Raw genomic sequence first — 17,635 nt, forward strand, 5'->3', positions numbered from 1 at the left:
CACAATGATCAGGTTGTGCTTTATCGTAACCAAGCCCAGTCATAAAAGACTCAAACTTCTTGTACCACTGCCGAGGAGCTTGCTTCAAGCCATACAAGCTCTTCTCCAATTGGGAAACTAAGAGCTCCTTGCCTGGAACCATGAATCCCTCTCGCTGCTCCATGTATATCTCCTCCTCTAGGTCACCATGTAAGAATGCAGTTTTCACATCAAGTTGTTCAATTTCCAAGTCCATGGTGGCAGCCATGCCAAGCACAACTCGAATCGAAGACATCTTGACCACTGGAGAGAATATCTCACTATAATCAATGCCCTTTTTCTGACTGAATCCTTTCACAACCAATCTGGCCTTGTACCTTGGATGTGAGGTGTTTTCTTCAGTCTTCACTCTGTACACCCACTTGTTCTTGAGTGCTTTCTTGCCTTTTGGCAGATTCACCAACTCAAAAGTATCATTCTCATACAGGGAATTCATCTCATCCTGCATGGCTTCTGACCATTCTTCTTTGTTCTCATCAGACATTGCCTCCTCATAGCATGAGGGCTCACCTGCATCTGTCATCAACACATATGGATGTGGTGGATACTTAGAAGAAGGAATGTGACCTCTTTCACTTCTTCTTTGCTGCTGCACTGGTGGTGAATCAGGTGTATTTTCGTTGGCATCATCATTACCAACTTCATCATCATCATCACTTGATGGCTGCTCGCCACTTTGACTTGTACTGCCTTGATCAGTTGCATCTCCACTGTCTTCAGTGTCATCATCTCCCCCATGATTGTCATGCAGGAGAGGAGGACGGATTGGATCCATATCAACCTGAGGTGTGTTGGTCATTGGCTTCTCTGGTTTCCCAATATCTTTTATTGTTTCATCTTCAATGAACACCACATCTCGGCTTCTCACAATCTTCCTATTTGCTGGATCCCACAACCTGTAGCCAAACTCTTCACTTGGTTGGCTGAGGTAGATGCACCGCTTTGTCTTGCTATCAAGCTTGGATCTCTCGTCCCTTGGAACATGTACAAATGCCCTGCAACCAAAGACCTTCAAGCGCTTGTATGATACCTCCTTCCCTGACCAAACTCTCTGAGGAATATCTCCTGCAAGAGGAACTGAGGGAGATAGGTTAACAACATACATAGCATTCATCAATGCTTCAGCCCAAAATGAATTAGGTAAATGAGCATGAGAGAGCATAGTTGTGACCCTCTCTGTGAGTGTCCTGTTCATTCTCTCTGCAAGACCATTGAGCTGAGGTGTCTTTGGTGGACTCTTCTCAAGCGTGATGCCAAACTTTCTGCAATACCTTTCAAAAGGACCTCTATATTCACCACCATTGTCTGATCTCACGCACTTCAATTTCCTGCCAGTTTCTCTTTCAACTTTGGCATGGAACTCCTTGAAGGCTTCAAGCGTCTGGTATTTGTGTTTTAGCACATACACAAAAACCTTTCTGGAATGGTCATCAATAAAAGTCACAAAGTATAATGCTCCACCATGAGATTTTTCAGTCATGGAGCAAACATCAGTGTGCACAATATCAAGAACATTTTCTGCATGATGTGGAGGGAGTGTACGAAATGCAGCCTATGTTGTTTGCCAGCAAAACAATGTGCACAGGGTTTCAAGGATATACCTTTCAACTCAGGGAGGTACTCCATGCGAGCAAGAGCATGCATGCCCTTCTCACTCATATGCCCAAGCCTCTTGTGCCACAATTCAATTGAAGTGTCTTTTTCAGCAATGTTCAACACCTCATTGCACAACTTGGTTTTAGTCACATAGAGATTACCTTGCTTACTTCCTCGAGCCACAATCAAAGAGTCTTTGGTGAGCTTCCATTTTCCTTCACCAAAATAACTAGGATGTTTGATATCATCAAGCTTGCCCAGTGACAACAAATTCAGCCTTATGTCGGGAACATGCCTCACATCATCAAGCACCAATCTGCAACCTGTGTTTGTTTCAATGCATATAGAGCCCTTGCCAACAATTGCTGACGAACCACTATTTCCCATCCTCACTTGGCCAGTAACACCACTAGTGTAAGATGTGAAATACTCCTTGTGTGATGTGATGTGGAAGGACGCACCTGAATCCACAACCCAACTCATGGCATCATCACGAACAGCACTATAGCAATCTTCATCCTCAATGACTAAATAGTCCTCATCTGTTGCGGTCATGGCTGAACTGCTCTCAGCCTTTTGCTCGGTTTTCTTTGTGAGTTTCCCCTCTGCAAGATCTCTTTTGTACTTCCTGCACTCGCTCTTTATGTGTCCCGGATTGCCATAATGAAAGCAAGTAATATCTTTTCTCTGTTTTGACTTTGATCTCCCCCTTGCCTTGTTGAAATATTGTATTGCTACGTCCACGGTTCTCATTCTTCCCATGGGTTTCAGCCACATACGCATCAGAAGAAGGCGCATCACCCTTTTCCTTCTTTCTAGCTTCTTCATTCAGCATACTGTTCTTCACCATCTCCAAAGTCAGCTTCCCATCCAGAGCTGAATTGCTAAGTGACACAATAAGCGTGTTCCAACTATCAAGCATGGAACTCAGCAGCAACAATGCTTGCACCTCATCCTCAAAGTTGATCGTCATGGCTGAAAGTTGATTTATATGGCATTGAAAGACATTTAAGTGCTCAATCACACTTGTGCCATCTCGGTACTCAAGCTTTGCAAGTCTTTTGATCACGGAGGCCTTGTTCATTGATGTCTTCCTCTCATACATAGACTCCAACTTCTGCCACATCTCATATGCATTTGTGTCATTTGCAACATGGTGGAAAATATTGTGCTTGATGTACAACCGAATCATACCTACTGCCTTTCTGTGCAACACTCTCCATTCTTCTTCCGTGACACATGTGGGTATCTTGTCTTTCACAATTGGCTCATACAAATCCTTGCAATAAAGGATGTCTTCCATCATGGGCTTCCATAATGAGTAATTGGAAGAATCAAGTTTTATCATGCCACTTGTAGTAGCGCTATCTTCCAAAGCCATTGTGAGCAGCACTTCCAGCAACAATCAAGCAACTGGGATTTACAACCTTCTAAGCAACCAAGGCTCTGATGCCACTCTGTTGGGAATTAGCACACAAATGCACTTGTGGTTAACTGAAAACTGCAGCGGAAACAAGTAATCTCAGCACCACATCATGTACTAACTCAAGGATCGTTGCTTAGCACGGAAGGAAACATATGCAGCAGCATATATGGAGGCAGAAAATGTTACTCAGCGGGCAAGACACTCCTCAGCCTAGTGTCTTGTGGTAGGAGTAAGTTTCTGGACAGCACATAGCATCAATAAAGAGACACTAGATTTTTACGTGGAAAACCCCTCAACTTGAGGGGGAAAACCACGGGCCGAAGCCACCCAAATCCTCTTCCACTATTATCAAATGTGGGATACAACAAGTTCTTCTCTAGACAGCACTAGAGGATCTCATACATCAAGATTTCTGAATCTTGGATGAACACAACACGATTTGGGGCTCAAGAACTAGGGATTGGAACAATCTCACCAAAGATGGTGGAACCGAAGCTTGAAGGAGGCAAGGTAGTGGATCTGGACCATCACAACCTTGGGGAGGAGCTCCCTTTTCTTCTTCCTTCAATCTTCCTCTTCTTCCCTTGCTCTCTTAGTTTTCTCTCTTCTTCTCTCTTGGAGGATGAACTAATTTTCGTCACACTTGGTGGTGGCTGCTAGATGAAGGGTAAAGCATCCCCATCCACTTATGTGCAAAGTCCAAAATGACCCTAGATCATAACCCTAATGGGTAGTGGGCTTCTGCACCTCTTTGGGCTGCCTAAAAGGCCTCAAATGGTCATCTCCTCACAGCCCACATGAGGAGGATATCCCAACAACTTCTATTAGCCCAGCTTGTATGCACGATCGATACGTGCATCTTCTAGAATAAAAACATCAACTGATACGATATGATATGCAACAATAGTTAAAAAAACATCGATTGATAATAATATCTAGATGAGTTCTTGTATTGGGCTTTTCGGGAGATTAGAGGTCATCTAATCTAATATATGTTTTTTCTATCCACGTCATATCTATATTTGGGAAAAAAAGTAAGCAAAACAATCATAGGTAGAGCTGCAAACGAATCGACTTCGCGTGACTTCGACTAGTCTCAGCTCAAAATACTAAAATTCGAGCGAGCTCAAACTGAGTCAAACTCAAGGTGGCGCCGTGGAAAACTGACTTGTGCTCAGCTTGTATTGATCTCGAGCTAGTTTCAAGCTAAATAAGTAGAAAAGTGGCTGACTTCAACTGAAGGTACAACAGTCTCATCATGTCCGTGATAGTTCATCTTGGACGAATTAGCAAGAGATCATGGATGAACTATAAACAGAAGAAAATAAAAGTGCGTTCCCTCTCAAAGTTTGGCTAAAAATAGTAAGATATTTAATCCACGTGACCACGAACCATTTAAGGGCCTAAATATTGTTCCTAAGCTTCCATGGTTGCTAGTGTATAAAATGAACAAAAATCATACACAACATATATGGTAATAAATTATCTTAATTATTTTTAATATATATACATTGGGCTTGATTAATATAATTATATTATATCAAGCTATCAAAGTAAAATCAAGTGATTTAGTGTTGCCTCAAGATTGGTTCGTTTCTCGACCGAGCTACATAAAGTGATCATACTTAGTTTATTTATTTTTGAGTCAAGCCAAAAGACAAGTCAATCTCAAGCGGCTCACGGCCTCGAGCCTTTCTTGAACCCCAGTCGTAGGTAACCCCCACTGTTTCAACAAAAGAAAATAGGAGGATAGAATTTGAACATAATTTTGTTTAGGTGTATTTGAACCAACTAGGTCCAGACAATCCTTTTGGTTTAGGGGGAGCTTTGGCCCAACCGGCACTAGAGAGCCGAATGGCATCACTTGTTTGGGCTGAATGCAGTGGAGCCCGTCAGAGCGTATATGGCCAGGCCCAGGCATATACAGCAGCAGCAGCTGAAGAAGAAAGAAGAACAGAAGGCAAGCACAAACCCTCGACGAGACGGCGGCGAGAGGCCGGAGCGCAATGCCGCTCCGATTCCTCGGCCGGATCTGCGGCGACGCCGTCGGATCGGCGGCGCGGAGGCTCCGGGTACGTAACCTCCCCACCTCCCCCTCTCTCCCTCGCTTGGCGCGCGGTGCGTGTTGGACGGATTAAGCTCACGGCCATGGCTAATCGATCGACCGACCTGCAGGGAAACCTCGGCGACGAGATGCGGGAGCTCTCCCAGCACAGGTTATTCGATTCGGCTCTTTCCGATTGCTCTTCTGTTTCACCAAGCATCCGCCTTTGGTTCGGCTCAAATGAAATCCCGTTCCGTCCGGTGGCAGGTGGTTCGTCCAGTTCCGCGCGGAGAGGGATTTCTACGCCGGGGTCTGCAGCGAGGCCGCCGGCTCCGCGCGGAGGCTGAGGAAGAACATCCAGCACGAGACGGAGAGATTCGGCCGCGGCCTCTGGCAGCAAAAGTTTGTTTCCTAGCTAGCTACTGTCTCCATGGATGTTAATTATAACCAAGTTTTAATCACCTTTTGCACTGATGCTTTGATTTCGTTATAACACCCAGGATGTATACATAGTAGTACATCACTTCATTTCATCCAAGAAACCACTTCAAGTATAGGCCTTTAATTCGGTTCCTCTCCCTGAACCCTGATGGGGCTGCCTGTGCGGTCTGTTCTGTTCTGTTCTGTTCCATGTGGTGACATCGCAGTCAAATTCGACTGGAATGTGTTTAGTTTTCCCAAACATACTTGAAACAATCGTGTCGCTGCACTGTCTGTAGCTATATATGGAAATTATGTTGCTCACACTGCGGTCATTGGAAGCTTCGGGTTGGATTAATTATTCATGCACCATGACCATGACCATGGTGTAACAACTTTGGATGCATCTGAATGGGGCTGTCCTAACTAGCACGTACGTACGAACGTGCCGCATTAGAATTAGAATCTTAGCATAATTAGGTTTTTCTGTAATTTGCTAACCACACTGGGTTCCTTGATATAGCGTCCAACATTCTAATCAATATCGTTGAGATCTCAAATCCAATCATTGAACAACATATATAGCCTCAACAGATATACCTGCCGGTCATTTGAACAAATTTGTAATGCCATTTTAAAAATGGCTCTAGTGTGTTCCTGTCAGTCTCTTCTAACTAGTATCAATCTAATTAAGTGCCACCCTTGACAATCAGCAATAGTGGAGGCCCGTATATGGCGAATAGCTGCTCTGCATTTTGCACTGCATGCGGCTCCTCACCAAAAAAGGATGTTAATTTCAGTTACAATAAGATAAGCTAGTACAAATTTGTTAAGATGTCAGCAAAAACAGCAATGACACAATACTGTTGTGCTTCTAGCTAGTTTCCAATTTACTCAAGTTCTCATCATTTGCAGGAAAAAGATCTTGGATGCCTACCTTGCCTTGAGTGGAGTAAATTATGTTCTCAAATTTCCAGTGGGGCCAGCAGGTACGGCATTAGTCTGCTGGCCTTGGATCTCCGTATATACGTTTGGCATCGCTAGCTGTTGTCCCCTGGTTAACCGGCAGATGAATGAGTGTTTCTTCCCTCCTGCTCATAATCAATTGCAGCCATAGATGAGTTTGCTGCCGAGAAGGCCTTGAAGGAGGATGCCATGAAGTGGAGGTTCGAGGAGCTGTGGATGATCGAGCACGGCGCTAAGTACAAGCACAAGGAGTGGAGGAAGGCGTGGCTCTATGACAAGTACAAGAAATGCGCCCAGGATGTCGACAAGCGCAACAAGGAGAGCGGTGGGGCTGCCTTCGGGACAGACCAGTTCTGGGACGAAACCGAGCAACAGTTCCGCGCGCGCACGCGCCGCAAGCTCGAAGACTGATACTGCAGTATATGGCTTGCACCGATGCTCGAGTCATTGATAGAGAGGACATACGGTTTGCCGTGCTGAACTAATTAGCATTTGCTCTGAATCACGAATGCTCTGGATATTTCACGCTCTGTATGTAGTAGCCGTGACATGATGAATGTGGCAAGTGTGATGTATCATCGACTAGCATATGGAATCAGCATCTTTAACGTGTACGTGTTGATCCCTAGGTCTGGGTTCATTTTAATGTGCTTATTTAATCTTTAGATTATTGTGCAGTACGCCTGCATGCTGGAGAGAAAATTCACGTATAAATACATTTTACCTGCTGTTATCTATGTATATATTTGGAAATGATTACACATAGACTCCTACTTGCTGCTGTTAACTCCAGCTTAATAACAGAAAGAAAAATGTTAATGCCGTGAAGTAGCAGCAGTTCCAGAAAACATGATCACGACTAGTATAGTACTTTATATGTCAGAGTTTGTACAATGGTGAAGTGATGAATCTACAGAGATTAAGTTCCACAACTATTTCACGGCACGCATATACTCCAACTATTTCAATACATAGGTATGTATGTGGACTAAGATTAGACGAAAATGATCAAGCAGAGAATATTGATGCAGTTGGACCCATGAATGCATAGATGCATCATTTCCAGCAGAGGTGGAGGCTGACGCGCACGCCCTGGAGGGTGGCGTTGCCGGTGAGGGGATCGTACACCATCCGCCCGCCCTGCACCTTGGCGTCGCACACCTGCACCCGCGGCTGACTGTACATCCCGGTGACGACGTAGAGGGCGCCATAGAGGGCGAGGAGCAGCGCCGCCACCGCCAGGATCGCCCACCAACAGCTCCGCCGCCGCGCCACGCCGTCACGCCTCCCCATCTCGACTCGATCGGCTGGGTACTTAGCTAGAGTAGCTGTGGATATATGTAATCTTCAAGCAAAGAACTGGCCACCTACAGTACTTCCAACCTGCGTACTCTTCAAGCGAACTGGATACGTACAAGTGCATCAGTACTACAACATGTCAGCATCACCATTTGGATTTTGAACTCAGATTGTGTTTCAGTTGTTGTAGTATATTCTTTTTTGCGTACGATCGGTGGGCACAAATTTACAGGCCACGTCTTTTGCTTGGTGTTTCAGTTGTACTGTAGTACGTATTTCTCAACTCTACTTGGAAAGAGATATCCGTATGGTATCTACTAGTAGTTTGGTATACTGCAAGTCACCCCATGACGAGACCATGTTCATTATTATTGACATTAAGTCGATATATGTAATCTGCGGGATTTCTAAAGCGCGAACGTGCACCTATAATCTATCGGTTTTGCTAACCCTCATGTGCCTGAAAATTTTGTTTGCGTTCGTCTATTCTAAACGAGACTGAAGACGGGAGTGACATGATGAGCGCCGGTGAGGAACGTCAACCGTGACGAGGCAGAGCAAGGACCTCGCCGGAGACGGCTACATAGTTACGAGTAGCAGCAAGCTGCGGCGTCCTAGGCGAAGGCGAGGAAGAGGATTAACTAGTGCGGGTCATTGCTTGAGCTGGAGAAAGATGGATTTGGAGGGATGGTTGTGGTGGCGACAACAAAATGATGGGCAGTGGCCAGGGGAGGGCAGGGCAACGAGGCGTGCGCGCGGTTGTACCGTCGGCCACGGGAGACAGGAGCAGACTGTTAGGGCTAGGAGGTCGGGGCTTGGAGAAGGAACAGTCGCACCCGGCGTAATCCTGGCTGCTTGATGGTGATTTAACAATCTACAAAATTGAATTTCATGGTAATGAAAACTGGAGAATGTCAGCTGGGAGGAGGATGGCGAGCGAAATGTTTTGTTTTGGCAGCTTTTTGTTTGAACGTAAATAACTTTATTCCTCATACAATAGCCATGTCATTACAATATGTGGAAAAATAAAGTCTTGGAGTCCCAAAATTCAGATAAACCAAGACTAAAGCAGTGCTTTGCTAAACAATCTGCAACAAGATTGGTTTCCTTTCCGCAATGAACAAAGCTGACATTTGAAAAGTCCATCGCCAGCAGACTAGTTTCGGTGATGATTGGCACATCGGGACCCATGTAAGCATCAAGGTCTGAAACTGCCTGCAATGCATTTAAACTATCTGATTAATGATTATATTGGAGCACCAGAAATTTGAAGCCATAATAAGTCCATACCGAATAGCCCTTATCTCCTTCGAAACCACAAATGCTACATGAACCAAAGGCCAGGTTGCCGCTGCGATAACATTACCCCGATCGTCTCTCGCCACAGCTCCGCAAGCTCCTGCCAAGGTCTACGCATGAAATGACACATCTACATTAATTTTCACACAACCCGTCTCAGGTTTCTTCCATATTTGATCAAATTTTCGAACTGGCTGATTCGGAGTATTTGCACGGAAAAAGTTTGTGGCCAATACAACTAAACTTGCCATCTACAATGTTCGCAAATGCCACCCCCCCCCCCCCTCCTCCCAGTGTATAGGCGGTCCTATATGTTGTCAGTTATTAGCAGCCTTAGTAATTAATTAACCATAAATCTATTTGTAGAACATCCATAAGTCTCTCATTCTGTGACAGAAAGAGACAAGGTAACTCATGTTTGGTTCATCGAGAAAAAAATCCAATATACACAATGCATCATCAATAGCAAACACCACGTGTCATAGTATTAAGTTTAGGGGAACTTTGAGATGCTTTTTGTCAGATAATTGGCTTAGGTTACATGCTTTGCAAGGATGAGTGGTTTTAAATGAGGAGAGGGATAAATGTATATGGAAGCTTACTGGTTCTCGTAACTTTTTAGTCAAATCTTTATACAATATGCTGAAAGTTGTAAGGTATATCGCCCTTATAATAAGATTTGGTTTATTCGATGGTGTGGGAATTTGATATGTAGTTTGGTTGAGTTTGTGGGATGCTTTGATATGTAGTTTGGTAGAGTTTGTGGGATGCTGTCGAGATCTGATCTTGATGAACACACGGTGGTTGTGTTGTCTTATCAGTTTACAGAAATGAACATTGCGAAGAGGGGGTTGGGGGAGGGGGGGCTTATTCGAAAAACAAATGTAGTTCCTCGCAAAAAAAAAAAAACAAATGTAAGCAATTGGGATGTATCGGCAAGCATATATGGAACCAACTTCTTTAACGTGTGCTAATATTTAGGTCTTGGTTCATTCTTGTTCAGATTGCTAATGTGTTAAATCTTTAGGTTCCGCGAAGTTTTAAGATGGCCCCAAACTATCAGAGCCATCCATTTCTTTTGACTAAAGGCCTAGACTAAACGTGATGACATATTGCCTTAAAATTAGGAAACATCATCTTTAGGCATCAACGGTGAAGTAAATCTACGTACACATATATGTCAGGTTTTTTACAATGGTGAAGTAAATCTGCGTACACATTTAGGCAGCAACGACGACCGTTTAATTAACCGGCATATATAATTGGACGAACAGATATATACACCAACGGCACACAGATATATATGGTATATACAACAATTAATACGTGCATGTATTTCACATGTAGGCATCATTTCCAGCAGAGGGTGACGTTGATGCTCAGGCCTTGGAGGGTGGTGTTGAGGGTGAGGGGGTCGTACACCACCGGCCCGCCCATCAGCTTGGCGTCGCACACCTGCAGCCGCAGCTGCGTCTTGTACATCACGGCGCCGTAGAGGGCGCCGACAGCAAGGAGCAGCATCACCGCCGCCAGGATCGCCCACCGAAAGCTCCGCCGCTCGCCGTCGCGCCTCGCTGCTGCCGCACCCCTCATCTCGGCCGATCGATTGGGTACTTGCTAGCTCTGGAGTGAGCCCGTGTATCTGCTGTGTATGCGATTCCCGACGGACGGAGAAACATCTATATAGATCCATCTGGTGGTTGTTGCGTGAGGTAAGGTGCTCGCGCTTCACCCGCCTGGAATCTTCTCTATGCTTGCTCGATCACGTTGCTCCTTTGCTTGGACGGCGGCCTACCAGCTATGTCGATCGTCACGTCACTCCTGCACCCATGCATCCATGCATGACCAGGAGATTCATTACTGACTGAGAGGGCAGAAGGATACTCTTAGTGCAAGGGCAAAAGATGGTGTGGCTTGCTAGCTAGGGGGAAGTAACATGCATGGCCAAGTAAGTAATCCTTCGTTGAAGCCTCCAAGCCACGTACAGCACCAACCTGCCTAGTGCCTACTGTCCAAGCAAGAACTGGATACGTGCGTGTCCCCATTAATTGGATTTGAATTTGAACCTGCCCACAAATTTACGAGCGGCGTCTTTTGCTTGCTGTTTCAGTTGTAGCATTTTTCAACTTTACGTGAAAGGATCAGCATAACCGTTACAAAGATCGACATAGTATCTTGTTCGGCGCACCACAAGCCACCCTCACCCAGTTGGGGCAGAGATAAAGAGACAATAACTCATGCAGAAATGCTATTCGTACGCACAGGCCCGGCCCTGATGGGGGGCAGGGGGGCGGCCGCCCCGGGCCCCCGGAATGGAGGGGCCCCCACCGGCGGATGTGTGCTTAGGCCCAGCTGCTGCGTGGACTGAAGGATACTGCCATTCTGGCCCAAGTTACTGCGTATAGAAGAGAGAGTCCGGTTAATAACGCACCAGAATATTATTAGCGATCGTGGATTGAGTCAGCCTTCCACGATAGATGCATCAGTTACGGGGTTGCGGCTTCACGCATGCATGAGGCACGGCGTAGGCGGCGGCGGCTGCCGCGGATGCTTTTTTGCCTGTTCGTCTCGCGCGTCACGCCGCCGCACCCTCTCACCTGATCGATAATCGCCATCACCTCCTTGTCTATAGGGACCTCGACCGCGAGATTATCACCAAGCCGAGAAACTGATTCTAGAGAAGAAGGTATGTATGGCCTAGCTATTTTGCTTTTGCCCGTGATCGTTGTTCCCATGCATTGGGATTGATAATCGATTGATTGGCCATTGGTAGGGATGGATATGATTAGGCTTTGTCATTTGTGAGTTCAGTGTGATGATTAGTATGATTTTATCGAGTTGATTTAGCATCTGGATAGCTTTGCTACACGCCAATTTTTATATAGCCTTGCATTAATTCTCAAATTCTAATGGCAAGTCCAATTGAGAGACCTTGATGCGATGCTTAGGGCAATATATAAACTCTATACATAGGATCTGTCAAAAAGTCCCTACTGTTGTGCTAATTGCAATTTATAGATGCTTCCGTATTAAATTGATCTGACTGTGTCCGTTCTTTGCTTTCTGGAATGTAGAGATGCAAGCACTCAGTATGCTAAAAGAAGCAAGTCCTTCATTTTCTTATTAGATGGTTAATCTTTCTTTTTTTGAATTCTTCCACCTCATGAGTAAATAATTTGTCAGGCACAAGATTGAATCCTCGGATTATATTAAAAGTTGGGGAAAACCACTAATAAATTGGTCCCCATGACTTACTCTAAGGGCCCCGAGCTCTAGTTTCGCCCCGGGCCCCTAAAATCTCAGGACCGGCCCTGTGTACGCACAACCTCTACGTAAAACTTGCATACTGCGAGAGAGACAATCACCTTCAGGAAAAAAAAGAGCAATGCTACATCTACTTGGCAAACTATGATTGGGAGTTGAGGGAGAAGGGGCCCACCCCCTAGAAATCCGTGGGGGGTGGGGTGGGGGGTTATTGGGAGAAAAACGAGGGAATGACCGCCAGCAATTTGAACTAGTGCGTAACATTTTTGTACAATCAGTATGTAAGAATAGAATTGCCCATGGTTACCCCTATACCTGGCCAAACCTCGGGCCAGGCGTAGCCAAGGCCGAGGCAAAAAACCCAGGCCCGGGCCCGGCCAGCCATCGAGCCCGGTTTTTAGGCCCAAGGCCGGCCCGAACGCGTAAAAGCCCACCGGGCCTCGGGCCAGGCCCTTTCATAAAATCGCAAAAACGATAGGCCCGGCCCGGCCTTCGGGCTTAAAATCTAGGCCCGGGCCTGGCCCGGGAGCCGGGTCAGGCTTTTTCGGGCCGGGCTGCCCATGGCCAGGACTAGTTACCCCGCCGGGAACACATAGTAACCAAAACACGTATACAGTACATAAATTCCTCATTTTTTAACTCATTCAAGGATGGCGAGGAGGAGGCGGCGTCGATGGCCTGTATGAAGGGATGCCGTCAGGGCATTTGAGGCCCTTATTGGGCCCTTCCCTGCAGTTGAGGTAGAAGACGCCTGGCGGGTAGCCACCATGAAGGTCGATGTAATGGAACATGACGGCGGCGCAGTCGGTGCCGTTGACGTCGTTGATGTAGTCGGCGTACGGGCACGCGAAGTCCTTGAACGCCGCGCAGCATGGCGCCGGATCGAAGGGGGGCCACCTGCACCGGCTCGTCAACACCGTGTAGTTGGCTCCCGTGAAGTCCACCGGGCATGGCCTCCTGGCCTGCGACAACCTCCGGCTCCGGCCGGTGGCGGCTGCACCGTCGTCGTGGTGCGCTAGGAGGAACGCGTCATCTGCACCCGCACCTACGCACGATCGGGTTTGATCAGTACGTTAGATCAACCAAGAAGCTGTGCAAAAGCTATCGAGCAGATGTAACAGAGGCAGCTACTAGGATAGTGATCGGTCGAGACGAACTTGAGATGACTCCGGCTGCGGCGATCAGGGCCGCGCAGAGCACAAGGCGCATCTCCGCTGAACCTTGTGTGAATCGATCTCCCGGAGATGCAATGCAAGAAGTGAGCCACGAGAGCAAGGAGGGATAGGAGATGTGGTACGCAGTAAATATCGTTTGCATGGCTTTAGCAAGGAAGTTACTATAGGTTGTGTTAATTCGATTCACCAACTCACGCCCGCGTAATTCATTAAGCACGGGTTTAGACAGCTCACAAAACTGAAAGATTGAAGGTTCCCTTCCTGTGCTTAGATTGAATCGTAGTAATTGCTTGCAACGTTTTGCTTAGGATGGACAATTCACTTATTTTGGTTTTCTTATGTTGTTGATCAATGCTAATTTGCTTAGGACCGCTAAAATTGAGCGTCCTTGTACTTTTTCGGGACCAACTAACCAAAGGGTATCCTTGCGGGAGGCCTGAAAGGGTCAATTTTGGTGAGCTGAGTGTTCCCTCGTGATTTTTTTCATTTTGAGTTTTAGATCATCTTTTTGGCCTTTTCATTTTTGCCTATTTACCCTAGGTTTGGATGGAAAAAGAATTCTAGATCGCTTCTTGTGAAGGCATAGATTTGCTTCCATGAGTTGTGTCTCTTGAAAAGGAAAAACATGTTTTTTCTTTCGTGAGAGGCATAGATTTACCTCCACAAGAGTCACAGATTTGCTTCTCGTGGAGGCACAGGTTTGCTTCTGCGAGAGGCACAAATTTGCTTCTCGTTAAGACACATATTTACTTCTGGGATTATTTCTTCTGGTTTTTTTACCATTGGCAAGGGGATAGTTGAAAACAATAGTGCTTTTGTTTTTTGTTTTGGTTTTTTTGAATTGTTTTTTGGAAAAAAGTTTGTCGTAACCTATTAATACGGGATCTAATTTTGAAAATCTCGACACGAGAAATCCAATGGCGAAAACGGTTGACGATTTGGACGTGCAATTCAAGAGTAAAACATTTTGAAATAACGAATCTATGAGAAAAGGATAACTCCTAGGCCGTGTGCCATTTATCGCTACCTGAGAAGGTGGGTGACCTTTGCAAGGAGTACCTCTCAATCAGTGATTTTGTACTTTATGTATTTTAAAATATAAGTTGTATTAAACTTTAGAATAAAAAAACTTCTCGGTGTTTTTTTTTTGAAGGTCAATGGCCATGTATATACTTCACCTGTTTCTTTTTAGTTTGCATATAAAATTTGGTAAAAGTCGAGATTTGTAAGGTTTGACTAATTTATATTAAAAAAATATCAACACTCATAATATGAAACCAATATTACCAGATGCATCATGAAATGTATTCACATACTATATCACTAGCAAACAGGCCCGTGCGTTGCAGCGGAGGAGAACAAGTCATCCCTCATGCACACTCTCGAGACAGCAGTAAATCCCTTGAAATCTTTCACGATGTCACATGACAAATAACATGATAAGTGGTGTTGTGCAAAAACATAAAGATGGGAAGGGTACTCAAGATGTTTTTAATTTATTAGACAACAAAAATATCTACCTAGTTGGAGGTATCTCATTACACATTTATTGTAGTTACTCCTTGATGATGCCCAACAAATATTTACGCATTTGTTGTCGTTACGCATTTGTTTTCTTTCTTGTTTTCTTTATTTTTGGGTGTATTTTTTGGATTTTACGGGTTTTTTTTCTTTCTTTGTTTTTCGTGTTTCTTTTTCAATTTTATAGTTTTTGTTCGTTTTCTTTCTACATTTTTGTTATACACCAAGAATAATTTTTATATACACATTTAACATTTTCCAAATATACAATTAACATTTTTTTGCATGGTAATATGTGTCTTATTTAAGTCATAAGTATCATAGTACAAGTCACGTAACTGACCTGGCAAAACTGAAAAGATAGCAGAAAGCTAGCCTTTGCACAAAGGAACAACAACCAAGAAGTAAAATTACAATCAAGATTGAAGAAACCTCTGAACTTGACACCAACGCCCGTCACCTGCCTCTGGAACCACCACAGCAACCACCAAAGGAAAAAATGACGGATCACCTTATAGTTTTTTATGTCTACTTTGCTCATATACATTGTACATTTTTTGTATACACCAGGAACATTTTTTTATATACACGTTTAACAATTGGAAAATACATACATGATTAACATTTTGATAATACATAATTAACACTTGGTAAAAAAATTCTACATTCTCCATAAACAATGTACATTTTTGTATACATCAAAAACATTTAGATATATACGGTTAATATTTTCGAATTACATGGTCAACTTTTTTTAAATATATAGTTTTTTATGTCTACTTTTCTATACACATTCTACATTTCTTGTATACATCATGATCATTTTTTATATACATGTTTAACATTGTCCAAATACATGATTAATACTTTTGAAAACTTATAATTTTTTATGTCTACTTTGTTCTATACAGATTGCATATTTTTTGTATACACCAGGAAATTATACACATTTAACATTCTTTTAAATGCATGCTTAACTTTTTTCAAAAAAATGGAAACTTACATTATTTTTTTCCTAATTTTGTTTTCCATACACACTACCCATATTTTTGTATACAACGAAAACATTTTTTCTAGAGAAGTTTTAAAATTTCTTTAAAGCATGATTAACATTTTTTAAATTTTTGCATATAAGTGTTTTTTGTAACAAAAATATTCTGAGTATTTCAAAATAAAGCCAAAAGAAAGAAAAACGGAGTATAAGAAAGAAAAAAAAAAGAGTTGAAGGTCGCACTGGGCCGGCCTAATCGGCCAGCTGTCAAAAGAGAGAAGAGGGAGGAGAAAGGGGGAGAACATGGGATGAAACCTGCTTCTCCCAGGTTGAAGAGCGAGCGTTTACCCGGTGGGATGCGCATGTACTTGTGACACATAAGAGGATAGCTTCGTATTGAACCAGCAGGAACAACTGATTTATGAAGGAAAAAAGTGAATCGTTTTTGCCACTTACATGTGGCATTGGTGCGTAATTCTCGCCAACTTGTAGGGTAATTTGGATGATGGTGAATGGGCAGAAGCACTCTGTGCTTTATTATCAGGTAAAGATTTTAGTATCGTAGATGTTCATATTTTTTGATATAAATTTGGTCAAACTTTATATAGTTTGTGTTCAAACAAATTTTATATGCGGAGTAAAAAGAAACGGAGGGAGTATACTAAAAGATCCAACCCTTACAAAGCAAGGTCTAAAAAAATTACAAAGCCACTCCACAAGATATAGAAAGTACAGTCTTTTTATTTTGAGTAAATAGAAAGTACAGTCAGTTCCTTGGAGAAGCCCCAGCTGCTATAGCCCCAGGCGTTGCCCAACCCGGTGTTATAACGAAATCACTAATTAAGGAGTACTCGTTGCAAAGAACACTCCACTTTCCCAGGTCGCGACAAGTGGCGCACATGCAACGCGCCACTTGTCGCAACCTGGGAGTTTTCCCTTTTTTCGTAGATTCGTTTATTCAAAACATTTTATCTCTTAAACCGTGCGTCCAAATCTCGAACCGTTTTCACCATTGGATTCCTCGCGTCGAGATCTTCAAAACTAGATCCCATGTTGATAGGTTTTGACGAAAAAAAATTCACGAAAAAAAAACCGGGCGAAAAAACCGAACAGGGAGCATGGTTTTTTTTCCTTTCCGAAAGAGGCACGCCCATGCCTCTCGCGAAATCACAACCGTGCCTCTCATGGAAGCAAAACCGTGACTCTCGTGGAAGGAAAAAAACAGAAAACGCGTTTTTTTTTCTGTTTCCGGGGGGCACGGCCCCGACTCTCGCGAAAGCACAACCGTGCCTCTCGCGAAAACACAACCGTGTCTCTCGCGAAAGCAAAACCGTGACTCTCGTGAAAGAAAAAACAGAAAACGCGTATTTTTTCCCTTTCCGAGAGGCACGGCCGTGACTCTCGCGAAAACACAACCGTGCCTCTCGCGGAAGCAAAATCGTGACTCTCGCGAAAGAAAAAAAACATAAAACTCGTTTTGTTTTTCCTTTTCCGAGAGGCACGGCCGTGACTCTCGCGAAAGCACAACCGTGACTCTCGCGAAAGCAAAACCGTGACTCTCGCGAAAGAAAAAAAAACAGAAAACGCGTTTTTTT

At 44.1% G+C, this 17,635-nt stretch overlaps 1 protein-coding gene across 1 annotated transcript; it reads left to right on the top strand.

The window, feature by feature from the left end:
* The first annotated feature begins 5,002 nt into the window (after positions 1–5,002).
* On the top strand, positions 5,003–7,156 carry LOC109762642 (uncharacterized). The gene is made up of 5 exons (XM_020321515.4): positions 5,003–5,133; positions 5,237–5,277; positions 5,373–5,507; positions 6,441–6,514; positions 6,637–7,156. Exons 1-5 carry the CDS (start codon positions 5,068–5,070, stop codon positions 6,900–6,902), a joined length of 582 nt encoding a protein of 193 aa, XP_020177104.1. The 5' UTR covers positions 5,003–5,067; the 3' UTR covers positions 6,903–7,156.
* The last annotated feature ends 10,479 nt before the right edge of the window (positions 7,157–17,635 follow it).

This window comes from Aegilops tauschii, chromosome 4 (genome assembly GCF_002575655.3).
Source record: "Aegilops tauschii subsp. strangulata cultivar AL8/78 chromosome 4, Aet v6.0, whole genome shotgun sequence".
Taxonomy (NCBI): Eukaryota; Viridiplantae; Streptophyta; class Magnoliopsida; order Poales; family Poaceae; genus Aegilops; species Aegilops tauschii.